This window comes from Raphanus sativus, chromosome 6 (assembly GCF_000801105.2).
Source record: "Raphanus sativus cultivar WK10039 chromosome 6, ASM80110v3, whole genome shotgun sequence".
Lineage (NCBI taxonomy): Eukaryota > Viridiplantae > Streptophyta > Magnoliopsida > Brassicales > Brassicaceae > Raphanus > Raphanus sativus.
The window spans coordinates 15784691-15799269 of record NC_079516.1 but is presented as its reverse complement, the minus strand read 5'-3'; the positions used below and the strand labels follow the sequence as shown (position 1 = coordinate 15799269).

The 14579-nt window shown below is 33.9% G+C and overlaps 2 protein-coding genes and 1 pseudogene across 2 annotated transcripts; 2 read left to right on the top strand and 1 right to left on the bottom strand.

The window, feature by feature from the left end:
* The first annotated feature begins 11 nt into the window (after positions 1-11).
* Positions 12-2208, top strand: LOC108810450 (flavonoid 3'-monooxygenase CYP75B137-like; annotated as a pseudogene).
* A 2770-nt stretch (positions 2209-4978) lies between these two features.
* LOC108834333 (60S ribosomal protein L13a-4) lies at positions 4979-6422 on the top strand. Its single transcript, XM_018607674.2, has 4 exons — positions 4979-5299; positions 5653-5769; positions 5850-5937; positions 6131-6422. The coding sequence occupies exons 1-4, from the start codon at positions 5028-5030 to the stop codon at positions 6272-6274; spliced, it is 621 nt and encodes a 206-aa protein (XP_018463176.1). The 5' UTR covers positions 4979-5027; the 3' UTR covers positions 6275-6422.
* Positions 6423-10085: 3663 nt separating this feature from the next.
* On the bottom strand, positions 10086-11714 carry LOC108834334 (protein XRI1-like). The gene is made up of 7 exons (XM_056987006.1): positions 11667-11714; positions 11511-11560; positions 11317-11375; positions 11106-11240; positions 10890-11032; positions 10602-10797; positions 10086-10456 (listed from the first exon to the last, which is right to left on the bottom strand). The coding sequence occupies exons 2-7, from the start codon at positions 11528-11530 to the stop codon at positions 10086-10088; spliced, it is 924 nt and encodes a 307-aa protein (XP_056842986.1). The 5' UTR covers positions 11531-11560; positions 11667-11714.
* Between the last annotated feature and the right edge of the window lie 2865 nt (positions 11715-14579).

Below are 14579 nucleotides of genomic sequence, written 5' to 3'. Positions count from 1 at the left end.
ACCCGGTCCTGCTTGAGAAATTATAAATACACTAAAACAGCCATTCTTGTTTGGTGCATCAACTCGACTGAAAATGACAACCATTCTCGGTCTCTTCAAGATTCTAAGTTTCAGGGACCATGTAGACTATGTTTTAGTCGTGATCGTTATATCCTCTGTTTTATGGTATTTTTGGCTTTACTCCAAATCCAAACTTCACTCTCCTCCCTTGCCTCCGGGACCTTGGGGTCTTCCCATAGTCGGAAACCTCCCGTTTCTCAAACCAGAGCTTCATACCTACTTCCAAGGGCTGGCTAAAAAGCACGGTCCCATTTTCAAACTCTGGTTCGGCTCCAAGCTGGCGATCGTGGTCACCTCCTCTGAGGTGGCCCGTGAGATTCTCAGAACCAATGACGCCATCTTCCCGAACCACGATGTTCCTGCGGTAGCTCTAGTTAACTCGTACGGTGGTATTGATATCGCCTGGTCACCATATGGACCAAGGTTACTGATGCTGAGGAAGCTATGTGTTAATAGGGTACTGAGCAACGCGAGGATGGAAAAATCTGTTGACCTACGTCGGGGAGAGACCCGGAGAACGGTTAGGTACTTGGCGGATCTTGCTCGGGCTGGGTCACCGGTTGACTTGGGAGAACAAATATTCTTGATGATACTAAACGTTGTGACGCAGATGCTGTGGGGCGCTTCGGTTCAGGACGAAGATAGGGAGCTTGTTGGAGCCGAGTTCTCAGGAATAGTTCAAGAGATGAACGACCTCCTGATGGAGCCCAATGTATCTGACTTCTTCCCAGTGTTGAGCCGGTTGATCTTCAGGGTTTGGCTAAGCGTATGGGAGGACTGGCTGAGAGGATGGACCGGCTGTTTGACCGGGTCATTAATCAACGGCTAGGGATGGATAAGGGAAGTGAAGGGAAGGGTGAGGATTTTCTGGAGGTCTTACTAAAAAATAAAGGATGAAAATGATGAGAAGACAAATCTTAACATGAACGATGTGAAGGCGTTGCTTATGGTACGTACTACGTAAAACATTATCTCTATGCTCTACTATGGAAAGTGTTGGACAAGAAAAAATTTGTTAAAATTGTTGTTTTACTTTATAATTGGAATAATGATGATCTTCAAAATATAGTTACTTAGGGGGAAAAATATATATACATATATAGTTAGGGGTCATGATTTATTATTTACGAATTGAATTAAAGACCTTCCAAGTTTATGGTTAACAACTTGGAGCTATATATAGCTTTATTTTAGTTTTCATATATATTTCAAGATGTTTTCACAATTAATTCCCTCAATTATATAAAAGGACATGGTGCTCGGTGGTACGGATACATCAGTACATGTCATAGAGTTCGCGATGGCTGAGCTATTAAACAACAGAGATATCATGAAGAGAGCTCAACAAGAACTTGACGAAGTTGTGGGCAAAGATAAAATAGTTGAAGAATCTCACATCCCTAAACTTCCATACATTCTTGCTATTATGAAAGAAACTCTCAGGCTTCACAAGGTTGCTCCACTCCTTAATCCTCACCGCCCATCTCAAACCACCGTGGTGAGCGGCTTCACCATCCCTAAAGATTCAAAGATCTTCATTAACGTGTGGGCGATCCATAGGAATCCAGATGTATGGGAGAACCCACTTGACTTCGACCCCAGCCGGTTTCTTGACCAATCTTATGACTTCAACGGAAATGATTTCAACTATATTCCGTTTGGATCTGGTCGTAGAATATGTGTGGGAATGGCAATGGGCGAGAGAGTTGTTCTCTATAATATCGCTACGTTGTTGCATTCTTTTGACTAGAAACTTCCTCAAGGAGAGAGATTAAAGATCGAGGAGAAGTGTGGGATCTCTTTGAAGCTGAAGAATCCACTTGTTACGACCCCCGTGCTAAGGTTGACTGATCCAAATCTTTATCTCTAGGGTCTTATACTCTTACACAAGCGAAGAAATTGAGTACTATAATTCGGGCTTATATGTGTTGTGTGTGAACAAATAAACCCGAACATGTTCTAGGGCTTTCGCATGTTGGCGAAGTTTGTTTTTAGTGTCCTGTTTTTAATCTTTTTGGTTTCCTTCGTTGGTTTTATTTCCTGATTGGCTAAACTATTTTCTTGTCAAAGCCCTACCTATGTTGTGTGTTTTTGTTTTCTTTCTCTACACATTGGGGGTCTTGTGCTTTGTAAGATAGTCAGTTTTTGTTTTACACATCTTTATTTTATTAATTTATACTCTTTTAAACAACTATACTAGATTTTGACCCGCCCTTAAAAGGGCGGGTATATTTTTTGTTTAAATTTAATTTTTGATATTTATTTTTTCTTTCTGATTATATTTATATGTTTTTGAAATCATATTTATGTATAAATTTTAATCAAAATTTATTTTATTAAATAATAGCAATTTAAAAATTGATCTAGTATACGCACGGTTAAGAATTGCGGGTCAAATCACCCCGCTGATCCGCCAACCCGCAGGTTTTCAATTTTTTTTTGGTTAAAAAATATGACCCGTTCTGGTATATTTTTAAATTGCTATTTAAATATGGCCCGCCCTCTATATTTTTTTGTTTTACATATTTAAAAAAAAAATTATATTTGTGTCTTTCTTTGTAATTGTTCCTTCATTTTGTTATACATAAATATGATTACAAAAAAACACAAATATGATTATAAAGAAAAACATAAATATGAAAATTAAATTATTAAAAAAAATTAAAATAAAAAATATACCGTCCTTAAAAGATGGGTCTGAATCTAGTTTTATAATAAATTTAAATTTTATATAAACATAATTGTATAATAATAGAAGTAGAATAATTTGTTTATTTGGTGTGTCTCAAATTTTTTAATTTATTTATAACAAACTAAAATTAAAACCAAGATTTTTAACTTGTTTTGTATTAGTCAAAAAGTTTTTTTCTATAATTATTAATATAACAAATTAATATTTTTGTTATACCCGTTTTTAAAGTATACTAATTAAATCATTTCCTGAGATGTTGGTATGGTCTTCAGATTTAAGATATATATTTATTTTAATATTATAATAATTCATATATAAGATATTGTTGTCACAAAAAAGAACAAAGATATTTGTGAAAAAAATAATTCTTGCGGAAGTCTAATTATGGTGATGGAGGGTTTAATAGATTATATACATGTACTACTTACTCTCTTAAACAGTTAATGTGTTTGTTATATATTTTAGAATAGATTTACTGTAACCGTTGTTTACCCAATACGTCTTCATTTGGTATAACAAAATGAAGGAACAATTATTAATATCTGAAAACAGCAAATAATATGCAGGGGAAAGAAGTAAATCCCGTGTATTGTGGGATTACATTAAACTGAATTTTACGAAATGGAGTATTTAAAAAAAAAAGAAGAAAAAGAAATGGAGTATTTAGATTAGTAAAAGTAGTTACGGTTATTCAATCGTCTTTAGATTCAGTTGAGCAAAAAAGCAATTTATATATAAGTTCTTTAAATAAAATAAATAAATAGTTGGTCACAACTTTTATCAATTGGTCATACTGCTGAATTAATAGAATAGATATAAGAAAAAATAATTCATACTCTTTGATAATAGTCATAAAACATCATAACAAAGTAAATTATGCCAACAGAAATTCATAAGAATATGACAACGAACTCAAGACAAATTTTAAATACGTCAATAAAGCTTTCATGATAAAATCGCATAGCTGAAATTTAGTTATAGTGTTGAAATCCAACTCTCATTTACGAGAAAAACTGAAGTAATCTCGATAGCATCTTCTGACTCTGTATATACAGCTACACAAAATAGCAAACTGGTGTATAATTAAGCTTAAAATTTTGCTCAACTTCAAATATGCGAAAGATGATGGAAACGAGACCGGTGAACCCACCGATAAACTCTTCATGCAAGAGAAATATGGTATTGATTTCAAAAAGGAAAAGGATAAAGACCTAGAAACCCACCAGAAATCTTTACAGATCTGGGAAAAAGACCAAAACAAAAGATATTGGAAGTTGGGAAGCAGTGATTTATGGGATCAGAACGACCACCGGAAATCTTCAAAAAGTCTAGCCAAAAAGAGCAAAACAAAAGAGTAGGTATTGGAAGTTGTGAGACAGTGGTTTATGGGATCAAAAGAAATCAACATATATAGGAGGTAAAGTAGTATAAGGGTCTCATGCGACCATGCGAAGGTTATGACCTGAAAGTTAAATGGGCATTAAGTCTATTGTTAACTATTTCAAGATTTGGAAGAGACCCATCTAAGACATCCGTCTTTAACTCTATTTGCGAAGATGGAGTATATGTTTGCACCGATAAGAGGAATATGGCGATTTGTTCAATAAGGACAAGCGATTTAGAGTTACCATGAACAAACATAGCTAAGAAATACAACAAGCTGCTATAGGATTAATGATTAAATGATCCACTAGAATAAAACATCACACAATATATAATAAGAGACTACAAACAGAGTTTTAATAAAAATATATTTACATTATCTTGTTTCTATATACTCTCTCCGTTTCATATTACTTGTCGTTCTAATCTTATGCATACATATTAAAAAAACATTTAATTTTACATATTTTTAAAATAAAAACATTATTACCAATACACGTAACCATATATCAACCAATAGAAAAATAGAATATAGAATATTGTCAATAAATTTTGCATTGAAAACCGAAAACGACAATTATTTGAAACAAAAAATTTTCTCTAGAACGACAAATAATTCGAAACAGAGGGAGTAGTAGTTTACACGCCCCATAAGGTGAAGGGACTCCAATCTTGGAGATCAGTTGCTGGAATCTTGAATATGAAATGTTGTAGACGGGGGGGTCAGATTCATGTGATTATGGACCTGTATGATTACAATGGGGCTTTATTCGGCCCATTATCAAAATACCCCCAAAACCCTAGGTCAAAAACACTTACTCGAATATAATTTCGCGAGGGAACCACTCAGCCGCTAACACACAGAGCAGAGCAAGAAAAAAAGAAGAAGAAAATGGTGTCAGGATCAGGCATCTGCTCGAAGCGCGTGGTCGTCGACGCGCGGCACCACATGCTCGGTCGCCTGGCGTCGATCGTGGCCAAGGAGCTCCTCAACGGCCAGAAGGTCGTCATCGTGAGATGCGAGGAGATCTGCCTCTCCGGTGGACTCGTGCGTCAGAAAATGAAGTACATGAGGTTCCTCCGCAAACGCATGAACACCAAACCCTCGCACGGTCCTATTCACTTCCGTGCTCCCTCCAAGATCTTCTGGCGTACCGTTCGCGGGTTCGTGTAGCTCTCTCTTGTATCGTTTAAATGTTTGATCATTAGTGATTGTTTCGGTTTTATTACAGACAAAGTTTTGGTTTTTTAAGTTGATTAGATCTTAAGTGAATGTTTTTCGTTTATTACAGTCAAAGTTTCGGTTTTTAAGTGATTGAGGCTTAGGGTGTATTAATTGTGTGACGTAACATGAAAGCTATTACATTTTTGTTGCTTTAATTATGTAACGTAACAAGCTATTACATTTTTGTTATATTGAGTGAATGTTAGAAATGTAGGATTTGTCACAGTTAAAAGTTTAGGTTTTGTAATGATTTTAGGTTAATGGATGTTTGTGTTTGGTTTGGTTTTGGCAGTATGATTCCACATAAAACGAAGCGTGGAGCTGCTGCACTTGCACGCATGAAGGTTTTTGAAGGTGTGCCTCCACCGTATGACAAAGTCAAGAGGATGGTTATCCCTGATGCTCTCAAGTATGTACTTTTACGCTCTTCATTTTTTTTTTCTGGTTTCTCTAACGCATTATTAATAATCTTCTTTTTCTGTACTTCAGGGTGTTGAGGCTTCAAGCTGGACACAAATACTGTCTGTTGGGTCGTCTTTCTTCTGAAGTTGGGTGGAATCACTATGACACCATCAAGGTATTCATTACCCTAGATTGCTTGCACCAGTCTATGTTCTGTTCTGTTCCTATAGTTAGCTGCTAGAATGTGTCTAGCTTTGTTCCTGTATAGATGTAATAGATAAAGCAAGCAGACCTTCTATGTAGAAGGAAAGCTTTCTAGCTTATGATGTTTCTCTGTGTATTAACGTCGTTTGATCTTAATATAATAGGAGCTGGAGACCAAGAGGAAGGAGAGATCTCAAGTGGTTTACGAGAGGAAGAAGCAACTTAACAAACTTAGAGCCAAAGCCGAGAAGGTCGCCGAAGAGAAGCTTGGAGCACAGCTCGATATTCTTGCACCGGTCAAGTACTGAGATCATCACTAGGGTTTGTCTTATGCAAGTTTTGAGCCGACCTATCATACTTTTGTTTTACCTTTACGTAGGTGTTGTTTCAGATGTTTTCTTTCTTGAATTCCAAGAGTTCCAATTTATTCAACTCCCAATTCTTCTTTCTACTCAAGCGTGGCATAATCATTCAACTGAAATAACCAAACCAAACATAATATTAGTTTGGATCACTGAAGTCTCTGCTTTGTTTTCTTTTGGTTTTGCTGGTGGAGTTCGGATTTTCTGGTTGATGTCCTTGAGAGTCATATCACCATGAACCCACATGCCACATGGTTTGATGAACCAAACGGATAGATGACAGAAGAAGCTAGCTTTGAAACTGGCCTTGCAAAAGATTTTCTACCTTTGAAGATCGTTTAACATTTGGAGAAGAACGAGTCACAGGTCGTTTAACTTACCTGGTTTCTTCTTCTGGTGGAACGACAGAACGTTTAGATATAAAGCTTCTGACAGAAAGTAACAATAGTGATTAATTAACAAAGCAAAAAGGTCACTAAAGTGAAGAGTCTTCAGCATATCCTGTAAGTTCCCAATGATCAAACATATTAACTAAAAACTCAAAACTATGCAAATAGTAACATAATATTCCAACTTCAAGGTCAGTCACAACATTACAACCTGGATCCTGAGCAATGTGTGGAGGGATAACTCATACACACCATCACTGTAGAAATCTTGACACAACTGGAAGAAGCATATACAACGTTCAACTCTCATATCTAGCTTACATTAAGAACCAAGAGACTTTCCACAAACAAATGATATCCTACCGCATTAGGCTAATTAAACAACATTCATGACCGTCTGTTCGGAATAGCGTTCACAGCACCCACATTAGGCTAATTAAACATCAAAATCATAAGAAAATTAAATTAAACCAAATATGTAACACAAACTTACTCAGAATAAACTCTCCCCCACACATACTTAACCTCTTGTCACTTAAACCAAATTAGAACAAGATGAAGCTTCCTCTTCCTTGGTTAAGATTCCGCAAATCTAACCTTTTGCTAACTCACCCAATAGAAAATGCTCCCACCAAGAAAAAAGAAGAACAATATATGAAATCTCTCTTTTACCTCTTGACCCTAATGCTTCTCGTCAATCAATCAAGTTGCCGGAGACGGGAAACATGATAGATAGATTCCCGAACTAGAAATCTTACTTGCGGATTCAAAGAAAGGGAATACATAGACCTAAAAGATGATCGTAAGTATAGAATGATCACCTTGAAAGACTGAACTCGTTATACTAAGTTCTTTAGTAACTTATAGTTCAGAGAGATTTAGGTTGAAGAATATGATTCTATTATCTATCTTATTAAAACAGAAACATTCTGTTGGACCTAACATTTATTTTGTAAGTTTTTAAATTAAATACACCTTTATATTTTATAGTTAAACATACATTAAATCACTAATGTTTCTTTCTTTATACTATTATCCATGTTTCTAAACAATATATTTTTTTTCTTTATACTACTATCAATGTTTCCAAACAATATACTCCCTCTGTACCATTTTAAGTGATGTTTAAGGTTTTTACACAATTATTAAGAAAATACAAAATTTTATGCACTTTATCTTGGTTATATAAAAATCACATTAAATAAAACAAGTTTAACCAATAACAAAATAGTACATGATTTTGTAATTGGTCACAAAAATTTGAATGACATTTAATTTTACCTAGAATAGTGAGAACATCACATATTATGGACCAAAATAAAAATCTTAGAACTTCACTTAAAGTGGAACAAAGGAGTATATTTTTATACTACTATCAATGTTTCCAAACAATACAATAATTAATCTTAGTTATTTTATATCTATCATTTTTTTTAAAAAATTTTGTAGAAACGTCATAATTTTATAAATTATAAAATAATAAATTTTAAAATTTGGATTATAAGATTATAAAATATGAAACTATTACAATTTAAATCAAATTAGATTACATATCGGTCATCCAACAGTTCAATCACTTAGTCTCGAGTTTTAGTGATTTTTTTAATATTAATATTTTAAAATCTAAATTGAATTGTCAGATCTCCGGACTAACCTGTATGATCACAGTCGGGTTGAATTAAAAACATTGATTTAAATGCAAAAATATTTTAAATACACACTCTTTAAAAGTTACCAAAATATTTGTTATTGTAAAGCGTATATTTTAAATACACACTCTTTAAAACATTCATCGTAAAAATTCCGCGCTTCCAAAGCGCGGGTCAAGATCTAGTTATTGATTAAAACTTATCAGTTGTAATGCTTACATGTAGAGAAAAAACCATCTAAGAAATAAGTCTAAATAAAATCCTTATCTTGAATAGAAATCATAAAACCAGCTTGATAATGATGAGCTTAAAACCGTGATGAAAACCATTTGACTTGTCCTGTCACACCAATGGTGCATTGGGAAGCCAGGGTTATTCGAGCATAAACCTCTACTTTAGTTTGCATACGTTGCCTGCAACGAGATGAATGTTTTTTGGTGTCGTTTACCTACATATACGAGCGGTCTTCTTTTGCAATGGATAGATATTCAACAGATTCGAAAAAATGCGGTTAATTGCTTCAATGTAGTAAAGTTTCCATAAATTTGATGTAAAAGGAAATGATGAACATTTGGTAATAACAAATGCTTGTGAAATTATATATGTAATTATCGTATTTACTTTTCTAAAATATATTATACATCTTCTCTACTTCTTTCATTTTTTTATTATTTCGTTCTTTTTTAAAAAAATTTGCTAATGTTTTCCTTATTTTTTACATAATTTTTATCAAATATTTATTTCTTTCTAAATAATAATAAAAATTATAAAATTAATGAAAATCTTATAATTATTTTCAGTCATAACATTACTTATTCACTTTATTATTCATGTAAATGCAAAACACTTTTAATAAATTCTCACATGTTATGATCAATATAATTCATCCAATCTTCGAAGGCTAATTATTTTAAAAAAGCATATAATGGACATTATAAGATATTAATAGTTATTAATAGATATGATATATTTTTAATATGAATAGGAAATCGTTATATCAATTTCTATAAATTGTTTCTATCCATTATTTTATGTAGTATATAAATATAAAAAGAACTGATCAAACATTATTACACTTTCTATAGTTTGAAAAGTAGCTACCATATATTATTATTTGTAATATCATTTAGGTTATTTGGTAAGTGAATAATAATTAGACACCTTTTGTTTTAGATCTAATTAAAATTATAAAAATTATAAAAGTTTTGTGCATTATATTATGTAGTTTATAATTATAAAAAAAGTTGATCAAACATTATTTAATATTATACAATTCACACACTTAGTTTACCACAAATCATCGTTTGTAATATAATTTAGATGATTTGGCAAGGATATTAATTGGTTTTAGATTTATTTTTGTTTAAAATCTAAAAATAAAAATAAATAATTAAAAATATCAATCAATCAAATTATAATAATTAAAAAAAACATTTTCCATGATCAACACCTAAGTAAAATTAATTACTTGTTTTTTTTAATTGACTTTCTCTCTTTTATGCCAGATGTGTCTTACTTTTGTTTAAACTCGGTAATAACTAGTCTTGTGGTAGATTCGATTTTAACTTGGGTAATAAATTCATGTTAGTACCGTCTTTGGTTGTTCATATATATGCAGAGTTATCAATGTGATTTAGAGAATGAGTATAAGTTTGTTTTAAATTGATGACAAAAATGTTTTAAAAACATAAAAATACTTTCTACTCAACTTATATGGCGTTAGCCTCTAGTCCTCATAATCGTAATGCTTCCTTTACCACCTTCAGTGCGGATCTTAGTCTTTCCAACAACAGGTTTCCCAGAGAACGCTGAAGTTTGAATCACTGGAGTCGTCTCTGCTTTGTTCTCCTTTGGTTTCCCTGGCGGAGTTAGAATTTTCTGGTTGATGTCCTCGAGAGTCATGATGTCTCCATCAACCATCCCACATGGTTTGATGAATGAAAATGGAGATACGACAGAAGACGACGCTAGCTTTGGAACCGGGCTTGCAAAAGATTTTCTACCTTTGAAGATAACATTTGGAGAAGAACGAGTCACGGGTCGTTTAACTTCACTGGTTTCTGGTGGTTCTGGTGGGAGGTTTAGATACTCTGCGCCAAAACACAGAGACTTTTAGCAAGAAAAAAGCTAAAGAAGAGAGAGACTAAAAGAATGAAACCTGACCTGATATATAACAAAGCTTCTGAGAGAGAAAGTAACAAATAGTAATCTCAGTTAAATGAAAGCAATATATACTAAAGTGGAACAAAAAGAAAGAAAGATTGAAACAATACAAGACATCAGGTAGGGTTGGAGCCTCAGGATCATTTAAGCAGTCAACATACCACTCGTCAGCATACAGTTCATCAATGCCCTCAAAGCTTGAGGCAGAAGCATCTTCTATAAGCTGAGATCCTTCGGGTAGAAGCTCATCAAATGAATCCTCTCTAGCCTGAACATTCACCATCAAAGATAGTATTAGAACCTCATGCAACTTCTTAAGCTATCAAATGTTTGCTTAGATATTGGGTTTTGTACACTCACGCTTGATCTTAAGATTGAAGAGAAACTCTCACTTCTGAAAAGGGTTGTTTCCATAGGCTGGTCTTCGAACTGTAACATCCGACGCCTCTTTAAAGAAGGGCGCGTCTCACGTGGGACGTCCAGCTTCTTCTTGATCGTTTCATCTGAAGCCCAAACTCACTAAGATTATATAAACCATTTCGAAATAAGACTTATCTGGGGTTAAAAAGCACAAACCTGTTGTGACATGATGATAGCCCGACTCGGTACAGGCCTTCACCGGGGTAGTGGATTCATCACCATCATCAAACATGTAGGAGTGGTCTTCTTGGTTTAATGTGACTTCAATCATCGTGCACTCCCTCACATCAGCTGGGAGTTACAGAACGAATTAGTCATATGCTTATCATAAGTGTTAAATGAGTTTTAAAGTGATGTAAGAACTTACAGAAACTAGACTGTGGCTTGTGATTACAGTAGTGACTTTGCCAATTCCATGATGAGCCACTACAATTTTTTTTAGACATCACATAATCAAAACCCATAGTAAAGTCACCATCAAATCATAACGACATTCAGTAAAATCCAGAGCCAAAAAAGAAAAAAAAACAGAAAAAATGGAGAAGGATAAAGAGAATATACCGATCTTTTCTGTAGTCCATCGATCTTCTTCCACTGTCCACGCCAAATAGCTAGCCGTTACCCACAAAAAAATGAAATGTATAAAAACACGCACGACTGGTATGGAAGAGTGAGAGCATTATATATATACTTAAAAGAGAAGTTGTTTCCACTGACCTTAGTGCGCTCGAGATATGGTGCTTACTGCTACGTTCAGAGACCAAATATTTATACCAAGCGGCGAGTTTCTTTCTCTCTAGTGGTGGTCAAATATTTATATCCTCTCTTCTTCTCTGTTTATTTGAGAGAGAGGGATGGGAGATATTTTTTTTTTCTGTGTGTTAAGAAAAAAAAAAAGACAATTCAGTGTGAAGCACGCTTTGTAGTTTCGATGTCGTGCATCCTCTTTTGTCGCGATTTTTGAGTATTTTATAATAACCCAATTATCACTTTTCATCTCTTTGTTTTTTTTTTCTTTTGGATATTTGGATATTCGCTTTTCATATTTAATTTCACTCTTAACTCTGCCAACTGTAACGTTAGTTTTCTGCCCAACTTTAAATACACGAAAAGGGGGATAAAATTAAAAATATTGAAAATAAATTATACAGTATCTATTACTATAAAACATGGTGTATCTCTCCTGAGTTGCCACGTCGGATGACACGTCACAAATTCAGAGTTTGATATAGCGACACGTGTCTAGGGAATGAAACTCTGAGTTTCATTTATTCAGGATTGTAATTCGTTTGGGCTTTTATACATATTCAGTATCTTTTGAAGTTTTATGAAGCCCATTAAAGAGTAGATCAATATGCTGGAAACGCGTCGTTTTATTTTGTAATATCATATGGGTTTAATCCGTTTCTTTCTCCGCCGCCGCGATATGGGGTTACACCTAAGGTTTCGAATCAGTTGCTTCATCTTCTTCTCACCATCCCAGAAATCCATAAGTTACAGATTCATCTTATTAAAGTCCTTAAATCATCATTAATGATCTACCTTCAATGCGGACTTTGCTCTTGAAAGACGGAGGAACTTCAAGTATAAAAAGGTTAGCATTCTACTCTCTAAATCATCCTATCAATCTATTGAAACAATGAATCTGAACAGAGACTTCAGGTTTGTTAAAAATCAATCTCTCTGTTACACAAAAAAAGTTTTGACATTTTTGTTGTGTCTATGTGCAGAAGTTGAATAGGTGAAAGAGAGGATGGCGAAGCTACTGCTTAGTGAAGACATGTCAGGTTCTGGTGAAGGAGTTTGTCCTGCCATCTCTAACGCTATTACCAATCTCTACGGTAATTAGCTTTAGTTTTGAATGTTTATATGATATTAAGGAGATAAATGATGGCTTTCTCTACCATGTGTGCCATCTGATGGATTCTCTGAGCAGTCCAGGAAGAAGCTAGACCACACTTATGATTTCACTAACCAAATCTTGAAAGCGTGTATGTCAATCAACTGCATTGTGCTAACTGAAATGGAAGTTCCAAAAGCATACCTTGAAGCTCTTCCAAAGGTTTAATAAAAACTTTAAATCTCATATTTAGTTTCTGAAGTTGCGTTTGAATCACATTGTTCTGTCTACAGAACGGAAAACACCATGCCTTGAAGATTTTTTTTTATGGAAACATCACGTCTGATAACTTCTCAGCAGGTTACTTGCTTGGACTCAATAGATCTTTTGTCTGAGCTTGCGGCTGTGGAGATGGTGGATAGAGTAGAAATATCAACGTACATCTGGAGAAGAATAGCTCATACAAGGCATTTGATTTCACTGTATAGATCCATTGATGCAAGACCCTCTTGGGGGATGATGAATCAAACGGTAACACTTTTGATTGGTCGGAGAGAGAAAGAGAGAGAACAATTACCCAACAAGGAATCTGAAGTTTGAGATGTACGAATTGAAACGGTGAACGGTGAGATGAGTCTCGACCCTGAAAATATGGGGATGAAGGAGTGGCTGAAAGAGAATATAAAGGAGGAGGAATATGTGGTGATGAAGGCAGAGGTTGAGGTAATGGAGAAGATGATGAGAACAAGACGATAAAATGGTGGATAATGTTTGCTTGGAATGCAAGCCAACAAGTACTAGGGCTAAGGGGAAGGAACATGTAGAGAGACGTGATAAATTTTGTTTTACGCATTTTATGATCATTCATGCATTGTTGTGTTCTTAATTAATTATGTTAAGTAATTCTTCGCTGAAGATTGTTTTATTTTCTCCTAGAACAAATGAATTCCATAAATCTTTGTTACAAGAAAGAAAAACATAAAGTCTGAAGATAAATTCAGAAAACTATCTATAAGAATCAACAGTACAATTGAAATTGCATAAAACCCAAATGAAAATTCAAAAAGATGTGCACCTTTATATCCTTCCAGCTCTAAAAATGATAATTTAGGCAACCCTTACACTATTTTTATATGATATGCGAAGTTACGATACATATGACAACCTAACATTTTAACAACCAATTGTTATAAAGGGGCAGATGTTCATTGGAATATGAGTCTTCGAATCTATGATAGAACAATAAATATATATATTTCACTAAATAGCCACTAAATTTTAACAGAATATACCACAAGTTGATCATTTACGACGCACAACTGATTTATATACTTCTCTTCTAGATCCTAGCATAACACAGTTGCAATAAAAAAATATAATAATACAAACATATCATAAATGAAGATATCTCACGCGCTATTATTATGAGAATCAAATTTTATATAAAACAAAATATATCAAGTAAATAACAAAAAATTAAGAATGGCAGTTGATGATAAGTGTTCATGTGTCAAAACGTAGATTTTATGTTATGATGTTGAAATCTTGTAAGAGATTATATTCCAATTTATTTGGTTGTATATATTTTCTTAACCTATATAATACGCTATAAATAGATTTAAAATCTCTGCAAACCATGTAACAGTTTTAATATTTTGGTAATGAAAACACAAATAGTATCCATTTCTATCAATGGGTCCTCCAAATATTGACAACAAAAATAACTTGGTAGCTGATTTCAAATGAAACATAGAAAAAATTATGAATTTCTTTTTTCCAGGATTTTATAT

Bases quoted from the DNA above. Each gene is read 5' to 3' on its own strand.
- LOC108834333 (XM_018607674.2), top strand. From the start codon at position 5,028: ATGGTGTCAGGATCAGGCATCTGCTCGAAGCGCGTGGTCGTCGACGCG. The intron at 5,300-5,652 runs GTTCGTGTAGCT...TGGTTTTGGCAG, and splicing joins TTCTGGCGTACCGTTCGCGG to TATGATTCCACATAAAACGA. The intron at 5,938-6,130 runs GTATTCATTACC...TTAATATAATAG, and splicing joins ATCACTATGACACCATCAAG to GAGCTGGAGACCAAGAGGAA.
- LOC108834334 (XM_056987006.1), bottom strand. From the start codon at position 11,530: ATGGACTACAGAAAAGATCG. The intron at 11,033-11,105 runs GTTTGTGCTTTT...TTTGGGCTTCAG, and splicing joins CTATCATCATGTCACAACAG to ATGAAACGATCAAGAAGAAG. The intron at 10,798-10,889 runs GTGAGTGTACAA...GTGAATGTTCAG, and splicing joins CTTCAATCTTAAGATCAAGC to GCTAGAGAGGATTCATTTGA.